Here is a 16082-nt window from a genome sequence, read left to right as displayed (position 1 = left end):
TCATATGAGGTTAATAGCCTTCTGTGTCCTGTTAAGGTTAGTAGGAGGAACCACACTGCTCATTGGGGCACACATAAGATAGACACTACCGAAATGTTTGATTCGTGCAGAGACTGTGAGGGATGATTTCTCTTCAACAAAGCAGTGACTTTGTTTTCTTCAACAAAGCAGTGACAGTGACTCCGGCTCAGCCCAAACCCTAACAATGGATGCCCCTGCCAGCTCAACAAAGGTCTATTTCTCAATCAACTTTTGTCACAGAAAATATGCTGAAAATTGCCAGCTGAACAGCACCTTCAGTCAATCAGCTACAGGTACTGTTTGGGCACTTGGTCAGAAGAGCCGGCACCTTGGTGTATTGCAGTAAAGCATGCTTTATTGAAACGCGTCAGCATTTTAGTACTGGATTTTTTTCCCTTCTGTAATGATTGATCTTAAATAAAGTATGTTTTACTGCAATACACCATGGCACCAGCTCTACTGACCGCATGGAATAAAAGTGGTTCGCAGAGGCTGTGAGTGGATCAGTGGTGTGAAGATTTGCCTTGTGGGCAGGGCCGGGAAAAGGAGTGGGCAGGAGGGACGGTTGCCCTGGGTGCAATGGTTTATTGCAGGAATGGGGGGGACGCCTTGACCCTAACCCGAAGAGAAGCGGGGGCGCAGTTTGGCATCCTTTCCCTTGGCGTTGGATGACCTTGTCCTGGAACTGCTTGTGGGATCAGTCTTCCAGGGTTGTAGCGCTGTCTTTTGTTTTTGTAATGTATGGGTATTAGTGGCTGTCAGAATACACTAGTCCAGTGGGGGATTCATTCATCCATGCCATTAGTCTGAATGAAGAAATCTGTTATATTTCATTGGTTTAGCCTGCAAGCTGAACCACAGAAATCTAATAGTGTATGGACAGCTTTAGGTGTTGCGTGTAATGAGAAAGGTAAGGGCTCATACACACTTGAAATATCCTCCGATTTTTGTCTCTCATGCTCAGCGGTCATAACCTTTTTTAGTTGACAGTGCATAATGTTCATGAAATTTCTCGTTCTTTTTTTTTTTTTTTGGACGTTTGTTCCTAGACTTCCGGGTCGTCAGCAACTTCAGATCGTGCGCAGCCTTTCGTATCCGATTTTTCGCGGATGTACTGCATACACATTAAATGAAAATTGGTTGTGCTGGGGACGGACGATAAAAATTTTGGTGTTTGTCCCTCCATTTTTTTTTCGTTGAAAATGTCGACATCGGCTGCTGAAAGTTGTGTACACACTAGCGGAAAATCGTACGATTTTACCTCGGATGGGAATTTTTCTGCAGACTTTCTACTAGTGTGTACCCCACATAAGTATTTTGTTTCTACTTTGGAAATCTGTTTCCTGTGAACCTTTTTTTTTTTTTTTTTTTTATATCATGGTCACTTTACAATCACTTACATGTAACTTAGCCCTTACCTGGTAGTTTGAGAACAATGTCGGTGTAGTTGGCCCAGCAGCTGTCAAATAATATGGTAGTGTTCCCAGCCAGTCCATCTCTGGCGTAGGTGTTATCGGCATATTTCAGTCTTGCTGTTAGTGACAATGAGCTGCTGCTCACAGTAACACAATTTCCCTACAAAGAAAACAAAATTGAGAGTTAAAGCTGAACTCATGGTAGAAATAAAAACATATTTACTCTAATTATGTATATTGAAAAAAAATAAGTCTATTTATTTTACACTGAACAAAAATATATTTCTGAACCTTTATTTAAATGGGTCTCTGTAATTCCTTGTACAGCAGCAGGTCAGAATTCTGCTTTGCACTGTGGTGTTCATCATGTGGACATGATTGATTACGGGAGGACTTAAGACTACATCCCTGTGCTGCTTTGTTCATTCTATATTATAGTATTGTACATATAATATGGCTATATTGTCTGGCAGGGGGGGGGGGGGAGTCACAAGAATAGCTAAACGCAATTTCAAATCCTGGCAATTTCCTGTAGTTCACCAAAACATCTTCTCCAAATCACCATATACCGCCGCAAGCAACTTCTGAAATCATCATTTCACTTTCCAGCTAGTGTGAGCCAAGTTATTTCAGGTAAATACACTAACTTACTTCAAATCTTATTTAATATCTTTTGAAACAATACATAAATAAACTAAGGGTCCTTTCACACGGGTGGTTCATATTTTTGTTCCGCTCAGCGACTTTTTTTTTTTTTTAACGGACACGGATGCACTTTTGGAAGGTCCGTTCCGTATGTCCGTTTTTTCATCCATCAGTTTGCTTGGGTCATATGCCATACTGTTGTATTGTGGTAACTTACCCATCTTAGGGATGCTATGGCTCTTTAAAGTTTGCTTTTTATCTCATCAAGTGGTAATCAGCCTCTATTGATTGATTAACTCTTTTTTAACCATTACTACTTTAGTCTATGTATTTTTTTATACTTGTTTGCATCATTATTATAATAAATATTGTGTCAGGGACATTGTCAGGAACGTGCTGGCCATAGCATAGCCGAAGTTCTGAGGCAGATACGCATGCGCAGATGCACTCCTTCAGGCGCCTGTCTTGCTGAGCATAGGCGAATGCCTAGGCGCATGCGTGAAAATATGCGTATGCGGGCACGTGTTAGTGAGGCTGGTGCAAAATGACCTATATAAGGGCAGCAGCTGCACTAGTACTTTGCTGTCTGATCTGGAGCTTTCCCTGTTCACCCATTACTGTGATCTCTGCTTGATTCCTATGTTTGACCCAGCTTATCCTGACCACGCTTGCTCTCCACCTATCCTGTCCTTGGCTTGCCTTTAAAACTTAGTTATATCTTTCATCTGCCTGATATCCTGTTGCCAGCCTCTGCCTGCACATTGACCATTCTTTGCCTGCCATTTATGCTCATATCTGATCATCCATTGCTGACCTGGCTTGTCTGACCCTGCATCAAGTTATCCTTCTGTCCTGATCTGCATGGTGCTTGGTGGCGCCGGTCCTCCATCCACTGTGTGTCTGCATCTACTGTTTGTTCTGCCATCTACTGCTTCAACAATCCAGCCCAGCTCCCGTGATGCACCTGCACACGTCTCTGCAACCAATGGAAGATCTTGCAGGCACTCTTACCTCACCGCGCTCTCATGGCCACTGTCACAACATCAGTGGCCCTTGAACCGGGGCTGTAGGAGAGGTCTAACTCCACATGTTAGGCTCTGCCACAAGGTATGTGACAGATGGTATATTAGAAACATTTTTAATTATGCCTACAAAGTTCATCCTTTTTTCGCTTGTTCCTTAAAGCAGAACTTCACCCAAGAAGTGAAGTTTGGGGGGGCAAACAAGTAACTTTTTTTGTCTGTACCCACTTTCTCAATCCTCGTCTAGGCCTGGATATTATTGTCTGGTCCTTTTTCATCTGCCTCTCCCTGCCTACATCCGCCTGGGGTATTGTCACATGTCCCAGGAGGCTGAAGAACCCCTGTGCTGCTTGAGCTGGTGTATACACAGTGGGGAGCTTCTCAGAGACATCAGGAAGTCACAGCTACTCCCAAATCTATGATGGTGGCTCCGAAGAAGACAGCATTGTACTCCATGGACAGGTAAGTACCTGTTTTTTTAAAAGTCAGCAGTTACATAATATGTAGCTGCTTACTTTTAATTTTGGGTGATGTTCTTCCTTAAAATTCCACATTTTCGTAAAATAATTACTCTACAGAGTTTTATATTTTATATTAAGTAGGAATTTCAAAGACAAGGCTGTATTTATGTGCACCAAAATATATTACACATATTGGGTATTATGGCACACAATAGAGGTTTATGACATACAATTTTCCAATGAAAGTACAGTGTCCTGAGCTTTTTAGGACATTGTTTGGGGGAGCCTTTGAAAACTTTAATTTGATATTTTTTAAATGCCTCCCTGGGCTCCTTATAAAATAAATTGCTCTAGCTGCATTATTCACCTTCAGCCTGGAGCTGTCCCCTGCATTACCTTGCCTTCTCCACAAAATGCCTTTAGTCTTCCAGGTTGAATGACACTGAGCCTCACTCAACCTAGAAGATTAAGGAAAGACTGTGAGTGCAGGGCATCATGGCCCCACCTCCTGAGCACAGTGCCTTGCACTCACAGTGTATTGATGCAAAGAGCCATGCTGATGTCGTCACATTGGCACTGCCCACTGCATTATCCAGGATTTCCCACCACCGAAGCAGACTGAAGAGGAAGAGGGTCCAGCCCATCTCATAACCAGTCAGAAGACATCAGAATAAGGTAACTACGGCAGCATAGTGGCTAAGTAGTTAGCTCTTCTTCCTAGCACAGCGCTAGAGTCGTTGGTTCAAGGCACAACCTGCCTGGAGTCTGAATGTTTTTATTGTGCCTGCATGGGATTCCTCCCACCCTCTAAAGAAATGCTGGAAGGTTAATGAGTAATGAGTAATGAGAAATGTCCCTAGCATGAATGTGAGTTAGGGTCCTTAGATTGTAAGCTCCTTGAGGGCAGGGACTGATGTGAATGTACAATATATGTAAAGTGCTGTGAAAATTGACGGCACTATATAACTACCTGTAAAAAAAAAATTAAAAAAGCATATAATCTTGCTGGAGGGCAGGGGGGGGGGGGGGATCGGGTTGTCATTGAATTTGTTACAAAAGAGCTTAAAGGGAACTTACATTGGAATCTACGGCCATTATAGATGGTTGTTGTGTCAGCACCTGTCCATGCAATCCAGCCACGGGTTCACGGATGACTTTCAGCGAGGATACGGTAGCCAGATAGTTTCCAGTGGATGATGACTGGTTCCTGCTGACAACAGGCTGCCCCGCCACCTAAAAAAGCACATTTCTTTGTCATTGTGTATTCCGGTACATCACTGGCTGCTGTGTACATACAGTATTCATCTCAGCCTTTCCTTTATAGACATTTATTGTGCATTATATATTTTAATGTAAATTAGAAATTTATTTTCCACTTATCCCTTTTTTCTAATGAAGTTCTTTCCTCACTCTGGAAAAGAATGAAACATAGAAATGCTTGTTCATCTACTGGTATTACCTGGCTCCAGGCTGCGTCAGTCGGAGGTGGCACAGGAGTGGACACTGACAGTGACGAGACAGTGACATTCAGGTAACTGTTGAGACTTCCATTGATTGCTGCTGATGCCAGGCTTTGACTCATTGACTGGAAATCCGAGTATGACAGACCACCTACATAACGAGAGAAATACTTAACATCGAGTTGTTGGCCTGTTATACATGCATGCAACTGTAGATATGAGAACAATATACAGCGCACAAATATGTTACTATGGACAAGAATATATATTGCATGTCCAAAAGTGTGAATGGGTCCTCTAGAAGATCTCTCCAATGGAATCCCTCTCCTATACAGTTGTCACCAGAATAAGTTTCCCCATTGGAAGATTCCCCTGTGTTTGAGCTCATGTGTCCGTTTGGGGACATAGACAGCAGTAAAAATATGACATAGTTTATAACCCTTCCCTACTTTATTTAAAGTTTTAAAAATCTTTAGATACCCTTTAAAGGGGTATTAAAACCAAAAGCAAACATTTATTATATTGCAGCTTATTATTTCTTGCGATGCGATGTGATGGCTGCCTTCGTTTTCCTTTTCAGGCTTTCTTTCTGTTATTTTCACCTGGTGATCTCGCCAGTAAGACTCGATTCACACTGCCGCGACTTGTTAGGCGAGTTGTCAGCCTGACAAGTCGCAGTCCATTGACTGCTACAGGACCCGTTCTAATAGGAGCGACACAAGTCGCTCCGACTTAGAAAAAGGGTCCTGTACTACTTCGGGCGACCTCGGAGCGACTTGCATAGACATTCATTATATGAAGTCTGTGCAAGTTGCGCTGAAGTCGCGGTGCACAGGACTTCACAAGTCGCCCTCGAAGTAGTACAAAGTCTTGTCGCCATAGTGTGAACCGGCACTAAGTCTGTTGTTTTTCAACAGAACAAACACTCTTCAAGGTGTAGCAGGTACAGGAGATATGAGACAAGCCATTAACCACTGACAGGGCCACTTACAATGATCATTTATTTATGTATGTATGTGTTTATTTGGCTTCAATTTGTTAGCAACTAATCTAACTCTCCTCTCATCCCAGACTAACAATGCTGCTGTTCGAAGATGCCCCTGTGCTCATTCATCCAGAGTGGGGGAATTCTAATACAGGAGGTGTGTTACTGGCCAGATCACCAGGTGAAAACAGAGGGGAAAAGTGTCTAAAAAAAAGAAAACTGATGCAGCCAATACATCTAATGATTGACAGGCTGCAATATATTACATTTTTGGTTTTAATACTGATTCAAAGCCCTCTCAGTTTAAATCAGTTAAAAATATCCCAAGTGCATCAAAACAAGAAGTCTTCAAAGTCTCATGTTCCATCTGTATACAGCAAGTGTAGTTGTTATTCGGCCCATAGAGTTTCCCTTTGTGTTTTAAACTAAATTGTATCACATAGATGTGAACCGGCCGCCTGGGAAAGAATGGGATTCTATTTGATGCGCGTTTTCATGTAGCAAAATGCAAGAGTTTTGCTACATCGTTACAGACAAGTATGAATAAGTCCTACGTTTGCCGAGTGTAAACTATACTTAGGCTTAAGATCTCTGCTGATTGGAGAGTTCTAGTGCTGACTCTACTCGGGGGGGGGGGTATCAGACCAGTGAAGAGAGGCCACTGCTTCTATGCAGAGAGCAAAGGCCCTTCTCTGCAGCATGCTGGTAGGGGACAGGCTTTTCTACATATTGTAGGCCAGGGGTCTCCAAACCATGGCCCTCCAGTTGTTCAGGAACTACAATTCCCATGATGCTTAGTCATGTATGTGAATGTCAGAGTTCTACAATGCCTCATGGGATGTGTATTCCTGCAACAGCTGGAGGGCCGGAGTTTGGAGATCCTCATTGTTGGCTGTGGATGCTTTCTAAAGACAACAAGACTTTGCACACCTCTTTTTGCTGCAACTGGATTGTATTTAGTTGGTTTAAACTAAAATATTAGTTACACTTGCACCTGCCAACTCTGTTGCATTAAAGCATGCATGTCGGAGATTAACGTAAACTGCATTACAACAGCCCATTCATTTTTAATAGGCTGCCAAAGCACCTGAAAGAGTACTTGCATTTTTTTTTTCTGTAGTGCGTAACCATGCGTCATGATGCACTGCAACCCAGGGGCTTTGAGGAAGTTTGATCATTTTGAATGGCACCCCAATACACAAAAATGCATAGGGTACGTTCCCGCAACACAATGCTGTGAATCCAGCATAAAGAAGTAGAGGTGCTGACAATTGGGGTATGATTTACCGTTACATTAAAGTGTTTGTTACCCTAAAAAAAAAATTGATCTTGCTTCTTTAAAGCATGTATAACAGCACAGTGCTTGTCCTGTGTAATTTGGCCCCGTCTATCACCTGCCTACCTGACTCTGCTCCCCCCTCTGTACACTGACCACAGTATACCATGGCTGCTGAGCCCTGACACCCGTGGTCAGTTTACATGCCTCCGTCATTCGCAGTCCTGCTCTCTGCTCTCCTGTGTCCTCCCCCCCCCCTTCCCTGCCTGTCAGCTCTGTGTCAGCTCCCCTCCCACTTCCTGCTGCTGAAATGACTGTTAATGCTTTATATAATCCTGTTTGTTTCCTAATCCTGTCTCTGTTTTTTAAAAAAAAATACAGACTATACCTGATTTCAGAGTGCCATGCACTCATGTGAACGGCGGGCTTTCTCTTCTCTCATCCTCTCCTCTCGGCTGATGTCAGTGGGGGGGGGGGGGGATTTTGGCCCCTCCCTCTCTAGCTGTGTGATCAGGAGAGAAGAGAGCCGGCCGGTCATGTGAGCGCCAAGCGGCGCTCTAAAATCAGGTATAGTCAGCATTTTTTTTTTTATTAACACAGTCACAGGGAGACACAGGATTAGGAAACAAACAGAATTATACAAAGATATGACAGTGGCTTAACAACCACTTTAATGTTTATCACAATGCAGTGCAAAAACAGTAATAAATGGAAATTAAATTAGAATTAAACTAAAAACATAAATTGCAGTTTACCAATCCTTAAAGTGGTGGCTGCATTTTTCATTTTTTCCTTTTTTTTCTTATTTTTCTTTCTTTTTTCCACCTAGTGATCCAGCCAGTAACACATCTCCTTAGGGCAGGGGTCTCAAGCTGGTGGCCCTCCAGCTGTTGCAGAACTACAATTCCCATGAGGCATTGCAAGGCTGACAGTTACAAGCATGTCAAAGGCAGAGGCATGATGGGACTTGTAATTTTGCAACAGCTGGAAGGCTGCCTTAGGGGGTCTAAACTCTGGATGCAGGAGCAACTGAGACACCTTCGGACAGCACACTGTCAGTCCAGGGAGAGGGTATTGTCAGACAGACATGCAGACTTAGATGGACAGGGATCCCTGCGTGTTTCCCACACCACATTGTAATTGCACTGTGTTTGCCATCCTCTACGGGTGTCAATACAAAGTTAACAACTTCACAAATGCATAACAAATGCAGTGCAGTTTGCCTGCACCAGATCGTATGGTACACAACCATTTGGTGCGATGTGGTGCGATTGGAGACTTTTCAAAGTGAATGGGCTCCAATCGCACCACACTGAATCATGTGAATTGCACAGGAATGCGTGTGGTTCCTGTGCAATTAACATGCAGGTAATATTGTGAACTGGGGCTCAAAAAAAAAAAGAAAACTAATGCAGCCATCACACCTAAGAAATAGTAAGCTGCAATATAATATATTTTTGTTTTTAGGTTGAATGCTCCATCCAAAAAAATTAAACACTGCATTTCAGGTCTTAAATATGGTTCACAAACGTCCTTCACAGCAAGCCAGAAAAGGCAGTATACACAAGCCCCTACATACATTATATTGTCAAAAGTATTGGGACACCTGCCTTTACACGCAAATTAATTTTAATGGCATCCCAGTCTTAGTCCGTAGGGTTCAATATTGAGTTGGCCCACCCTTTGCAGCTTTAACAGCTTCAGCTCTTCTAGGAAGGCTGTCCACAAGTTTTAGGATATTGTCTATGGGAATGTTTGATCATTCTTCCAGAAGCGCATTTGGGAGGTCAGGTACTAATGTTGGAGAGAAGGCCTGGCTCGCAGTCTCCACTCTAATTCATCCCAAAGGTGTTCTGTCAGGTTGAGGTCAGGACCCTGTACAGGCCAGTCAAGTTCCTCCACCCCAAGCTCACTCATCCATGTCTTTATGAACCTTGAATTGTGCACTGGTGAGCAGTCATGTTGGAACAGGAAAGGGCCATCCCCAAACTGTTCCCACAAAGTTGGGAGCATAAAAATTGTCGAAAATGTTATGGTATGCTGACACCTTAAGAGTTCACTGGAACTAAGGGGCTAATCACAGCCCCTGAAAAACAACCCCACATCATAATCCCCCCCTCCACCAAATGATTTAAACCAGTGCACAAAGCAAGGTCCATAAAGACATGGATGAAGAAGTTTGAGGGGGATGAACTTGAGGGACCTGCACAGAGTCCTGACTTCAATCCGATAGAACACCTCTGGGATGAATTAGAGTGGAGACTGCGAGCCAGGCTTTCTCATCCAAAATCAGTGCCTGACCTCACAAATGCGCTTCTGGAAGAATGGTCAAACATTCACCTAGATACACTTCTAAATCTTGTGGACAGCCTTCCCAGAAGAGATGAAGCTGTTATAGCTGCAAAGAGTGGGGCAACTCAATATTGAACTCTACGGACTAAAACTGGGATGCAATTAAAGTTCATGTGCATGCAAATGCAAGTGTCCTAATACTTCGGACAATAAAGTGTATATGTGCTATGCTAAAATATTTAAAGATGCATTTAATTTGACAAAGGTGTGCATCTAAGCTAGCTAGTAATAATACTGCATGGGGAGAGCGAGATCCACTACACTACCATCATGGCACATTTACTATGCATAAGGTGATTGTACAAGCACCTATAAGAACAAATACTTTGAGTAGTCATTTTTCTTAGAAATTAAATGGTTTTCCAAAATTAATTTCTAAAAATAATTACATTTCTAGGGACATAATCCGTCACTTCACTGTATTTATTGAACTCCCTTTGACCATTCTTTACCTGCGGTGTTGTTGTAAGTTGAGTTTATCTGTGCTGCAGGTGGATCTGAGATTTCCACAGAGACACTGAGTCCCCCTGTTGCTCTCTTCCTTCGCCTGGATCCCTCCTGAATGATCTTTGTGATACGAATTTTGTTGGCAGGAATCTTCAGGAAGGCTGCCATATTCTTCACGAGATTCGCTCCATAAAACTGATCCACTGTCATTGGGGGCAGATTAAAGGAAATAACAATGAGGGGAGATGTGCGTATTTCCGCTGAGGAAGATCCTCGGATCAGGACATACAGCATGTTGTAGTCTCTATCAAAGAAGTTTTCTCCAAGCACAGAAGAGTTCAGCTGCGGCATATATTGACCTTTCAAAAAGATAACAAAAAATTGATTTAATTAAAATACTGGCAGTGGTTTTCTTGATGCACACATTTTTTACCAGAGATAAGCTAACTGCTTTGTGTGGGTTGGAAATAGCGGAAGATCAGGCTTGTTCCCTCTCACAAAGCAGTTTGTTAATTTCTGATAAACATCTCTGTGATTAGAAATCATTCGTTCTGGTGAACTGGACAATCTATGGTTCATGTAGTGCGACCGACAAGATAAAGTGCCCGCTGGGAACCCCTTGCAGTAGGAAACCTATGAACAAGGGACATGACCTTCAATCACATGGTGGGAAGGAGTAGGTATCCCGCTTTTAGTGAAACAGGATAGACAGGGATCACGTATCACAATAGTTCTTTAGTAGGGCAATGATGTCACTTAGGGAGAATCCTCTTGTGTGACATCTCTTCACCAAACATGATTTCCTTATTAGTATGGACCTATTACTTCCTCTGTTTGGTGTAATAAAGTTGTACTCAACTCCCCCCCACCGCCCATGTTTTTTTCCCACTTACCTATATTGCTATAGTGCCCTTCAAAGCACACGCTCACCTGCACAGCAATACCAGCATTGTTCTGCTGCAATCTGCTGTTCGGGTGCCACACAACGGGTCCTGCACTGCTATCTTGGTCCTCTCCAGCTGGTTGTATGTTCTGGCAGCCAGCTCCAATAATGTGCTGGACCCATTCCCTGACCCACCCCCTTATGCCCCCCCCCCCGGTTGTTCCATGTGCCGATCCTGCAACCAGCCTCCTGGGAGATGTGATGCAAGTATCCCAAGGGACTGCAGGACCTGGTACACCTAACGGTGCCATAGGAGGAACAACAACAATTAACCTATTACTTAATTTAAAATAAATTACTAATGGCGCTTTTCCACTGCATGGAACCGTACCGGTTCGGCACGCTTTTGTGCTTTTCCACTGCGGTACCGCATGGTATAGGGTCGGAACGGTTCGGTACGGTACGGTATAGGTTTGCTTTTCCACTGCATGGAACCGAACGGTACGGCTCTGAAAAAACAGTACCTACTCGATTGTGGTTCCAACAGGTACCAAACTGGTACCATATCCCACAATCCTTTGCATGCAGTCACTACTAGCCACTGATTGGTCAGAGAATCACACCCACCCCGTTGTTATCCCACCCACTTAACTTTAGTACTGCTTTAGTGGAAAAGCAAACCTATACCGTACCGTACCGAACCGTTCCGACACTATACCATGCGGTACCGCAGTGGAAAAGCAAACCGGGCCAAGCAGGGCCGAGTCGAGCCGAGCCGGTACTAGCCGGTACTTGCAGTGGAAAAGTGCCTTTAGACTCAAAGACTTACATTGTGGTAACAAATGGCCAAGGCCTTTTATTTTTAAAGTCTTTCACAAAAAATGTAAACATAGTTCAGCCCTAGAGCTTGAACTATTAACACATACTTTGGCGGCATTCCCCATCCGGGGGAACGTATCGTTCTGAGGCTGGAGTGAATTTTCTGCTGGTGCATATTCTGCCATATGAGGTGACCATACCTCGTTTCTTGCTTGGATATCCGGACCTTTGGGTCCTCTCCACTAGGTTCTGCTACCAATTCTTTACACAAACTGCGTCTACCTGTGGAGACACCTCGGTCTGTGTCTTAGGATGACAATCTATATACTACCTTGCTAACATTGGCATATGCTCAGGCAGTCTGCTCCAGTCTCAAGAATGAGTCCCCTCGTTACCTACCATAGCCTATCAGGCTCAGATATATTTGTTACAGTCTTCTGTCACCTGAATCATTTTCAGATGTTTGCATATACCACTTGCTCCAGAGGAAGCTTACAGTGATAAGCGAAAAACATGTAGGGCAACCTAGATACAATCCAACATCTGTTCATCAGTATTGTACTGAAGAATTTCAGAGACGGTTGTACACATTATTATTTTACAACCGTCCCATGAATACATTTATCCTGTGACTTATAATATTGTCGTTGTTAACTGAAGATTCTGTACTGTATCCCATGATGGAGTCTGTATACCGCTTTTGAGGCCTTTGCCTTATTTTATTGTATGTATTTGTCTGTTTGCTTTGTATTTTCAGCTACTTTGTGGCTGTGTATCAATGTTTGTTTTTGTGAATTTCTAATAAAATATATATTTTTAATACTGGTGCCTTTAAAGTCCAATCTACCTTCCTCCTTCTTTCTAATTAACACATACTTAACTCAATACATAACTTAGCCCTAAAACCCAAGTTACCCATTACTTCTTTAATAAATTAATAAAACAAAAGAAAGAGACAAATAATACCGACATAGGGGTGGGAGGGCGAGACAAACTCTTGGTCTGCTCCCGCTGACTGATGCTACCAACTGATTTTTGCCTTATTTTTATAGGTATTCAAGGTTTGAAATATTGTAACTATTAGCCAATCTTCCTGTCAGTTTACTAACTGTCCAATCCTCGAAATTTAAAAAATTTGACCTATCAGCATTACCCGCTTAACTGGCCAATCCTATTACTTTTATTGTTGTCCTGCCATGACCCCATACATGCATGGCCAGTATTTCAACCTGCCATGCATTTTCATTCTGGCTATAGGACGCTAAAATTAATAATAATAATAATAATAATAATAATAAATATAATAATAATAATAATAATAATAATAATAATAATAAATATTTGATTAAGAACAAAAAACTTTGTTTAATATAACAAATTAACAATTATTTCTCAGTTCCTAATACTGGAAAGGTTACTAATTGTCTGATTAGCTGAACAACAACAAACACCGTCAGAATTATTTGTTGTCTATCTCAGCCCTGGTTTATGATAACTGATGGTCAGCAGTAGCTATGTTGTATCCCCGCCCCCCTTTAAATTATTATTGTTTCATCAGGAGGATATTCTGGGTAACAGACCTTGAACAAGTACACAAATCAGAGTTGTGGAATCACATTGCCTTCACTTGTATTCCTGTTCTAGGACAATGACTAAAAGTATTGAAACCAGAGGATCAGTATGACAGGTGAGCTGCTAGCATTTGCACAAGGAGGTCAGCAATGGAATCCTTCATATTTGCTTCATGACAGATTTCCTCTAATGCCACCATAATGGTACATGCATTGTCAGAGCATTAGTCATCACACATACACTGATTTACCTGGGTAGGTTGGAGTTTTGAGTGTGAAATCAGAAGCTCCCTTCCATTCTATATTAGTTGGGTTTATATAGACATTGTTCACATAAACATCGAGACGTTGGGGATTTGAGAAGAAGATTCCAGCAAGAACAGACTAGAAGAAAGCAGACATTGGTATGAAAATCTGATCTATCCAAAAGGTCAATGACAAGGTGTTAAACATAAAAGATGAAGATCCTTCAACGAACTCCATTGCCATAAAGATTGCCAAAGTTGAAGGTTCTAGTTTCCAAAATTGTAGTTCAAAGATCTTTCCAAGGTCCTTACGGTTAATACAGTGACATCACGGGTCCTTCCTCCACTGCTCGACTACTCATGTGATGCTGTGTGAGTGCTATGCCTGGGCTCAGATGAAGGGGTTTGAAGGACTCATCAACCATGAGAACTGAGGACAGCTAGTGATTTCTAGTGATGGAAAAGAATTACTGAAGGGGCAGTGCTGAATTGAAGATGAATATTGCAACAAATGCTGCTTTTTATTTTATCTTTTAATTGGATATTTTGTTTTTGGGTAAAGTTCTGCTTTAAGAGCCCATTCAGACTAGGGGCGACCTGTGAAGTCGCGTGCACCGCGACTTTGGTGCGACTTGCAGAGACTTCACATAATGGAAGTCAATGCAAGTCGCCTCCAGGTCACCCCAAAGTAGTACAGGACCCTTTTTCTAAGTCGGAGCGATTTGTGTCGCTCCTATTAGAACGGGTCCTGTACTACTCAATGGACCGCGACCAAGTCACCTGACAAGTCGCGCTAATGTGAATGGGCTCTAAAGCTAAGTCTTGCTGAGATAGATACATTTAATAGATACTTGAAACTACATAACTTTCTCCATGTTCCTCTCAGTGTTACTCACATACTTAAAAAGTCTAAGAATATGCTTACAGGATCTCTGATGAAGAGTAGACTCATCCATTCTGAACTTTTATTCTCCCCTTCAACAGCTATCACTATGTATGTCTATGGGTTGGTTTACGTGAGTAGAACTGAAGGAAGCCTGGAGCAGCATTTTCTATAAAAAGGCCTCATGCACACTGGACATTTTTACAGCTGCTGTTTTTGACTTCAGGCGTTTTTTCTGCAGCCAGTAAACTCCCCAGCATGTTATCCTATGTGTCCATGCACACATAGATTGTTATCAGCGTTTTTTGGCAGGGGCGTTTTCTGGCTGGTAAAAAAAAAAAAACCTAGAGCTAGTGGATTTCAGCTGTAAAAATGCTCTAAAAGTCAAGAAAAAGCTAAAAGATGTACCTATTCTGCGTTTATCAGCATCTTTGAGCCATAAGCTTTTGTGGGAGTATAGTTTTGCTAAAAAAAAATGCTGAAAAACGCTATTGCAAAAACGCTGCAAAACTCATTTTATAGCTACAGCTTTCTACAGCTAACGCTACTTTTTATGACTTCCAGTGTGCATGAGGCCTAAAGGTGACTGTTTCTTTATCAATCCCAGCAAGACATTAATGTAAACATTTGAGTATTGGCCACATTACCACTTGACCTCTGCAAGGCTTTACCCCCTTCATGACCAGGGCATTTTTTTTGCCATTCAGCACTGTGCTACTTTAGCTGGCAATTGCTTGGTCCTGCAACGCTGTACAAAAATGTAATGCAAATAAATAAAAAAAGAGATTTCTTTTGGTGGTATTTGATAGTCACTTTTTTTTTTTTTGCTATATAAACAAAAATTTAACAAAAATATCTAAAAAAAAAAAACACATTTTTCTGTTATAAATGTTTGCAAACAAATAATCTTTCTTTATAAATTTAGGACAAAATGTATTCTGCTACATTTCTCTATTGAAAAATAACTCAAATCAAGGCATATTATTTAACCCCCCCAAATCACCCCTTTCCGGTAGACAGTCTAAGAGCCACCATGGAAAGTTTTTGCTAGTTGCAATTTTTTGCCCCAGTGCTTTGGAAAATTAAAACATTTAATAAAAATTGGGTTTTTCACATTCTTGATGTGACAGTGATTAGGGATACTGACTGGTGACAGTATGTCAAAAATAAATAAAGAAATCGTTTTTATTCAACTTTTTGAACACTTTTTTAAATTGTTTAACTATTGTTTACACACTACTATCAGAATAGTTCAGTGTTACCATTGTGACAATGCACTACTCTGAGGGGAGAGGATGATTAGGGATTTTTTTGATCATCACTGTTATAAGCAATAGTGTTAACTGTCATAAATGGCTTTCATTTTTAACAGCTTGCTTACTATTGTAATGCTGTGATTAACTACAGATAATCCCATGTACAGGGTCCTGTGATTGGCTCAGGAACCATGTGATAGCTGTGGGCCAATCACAGGATCACAATAATTAGCGAGCTGTCATGAATGGAAGCCAATTATGGCAGTTTTGCTTACATGTAATCATGTAATCGCTATGATTGTTTATAGCAATCACATGATACCCCGGACACAACAGTCACA

At 41.9% G+C, this 16082-nt stretch overlaps 1 protein-coding gene across 1 annotated transcript in view; it reads right to left on the bottom strand.

Moving 5' to 3' along the window:
- Positions 1 to 16082, bottom strand: part of LOC309555644 (fibrocystin-L-like) — a gene marked incomplete at both ends in the record, with an annotated part of 310666 nt that overhangs the window by 2969 nt on the left and 291615 nt on the right. Inside the window, 5 exons of the mRNA XM_082257679.1 lie at positions 1440 to 1596; positions 4642 to 4797; positions 5024 to 5214; positions 10090 to 10443; positions 13609 to 13741. Of these exons, the coding sequence (XP_082113805.1) occupies positions 1440 to 1596; positions 4642 to 4797; positions 5024 to 5214; positions 10090 to 10443; positions 13609 to 13741 (991 nt within the window). The remainder of the gene's footprint in view (positions 1 to 1439; positions 1597 to 4641; positions 4798 to 5023; positions 5215 to 10089; positions 10444 to 13608; positions 13742 to 16082) is intronic.

Source organism: Pelophylax lessonae, assembly GCF_965119305.1.
Source record: "Pelophylax lessonae genome assembly, chromosome: 5".
NCBI lineage: Eukaryota > Metazoa > Chordata > Amphibia > Anura > Ranidae > Pelophylax > Pelophylax lessonae.
The sequence above is the reverse complement of the archived record's forward strand: the minus strand, read 5'-3'. Positions and strand labels throughout refer to the sequence as shown.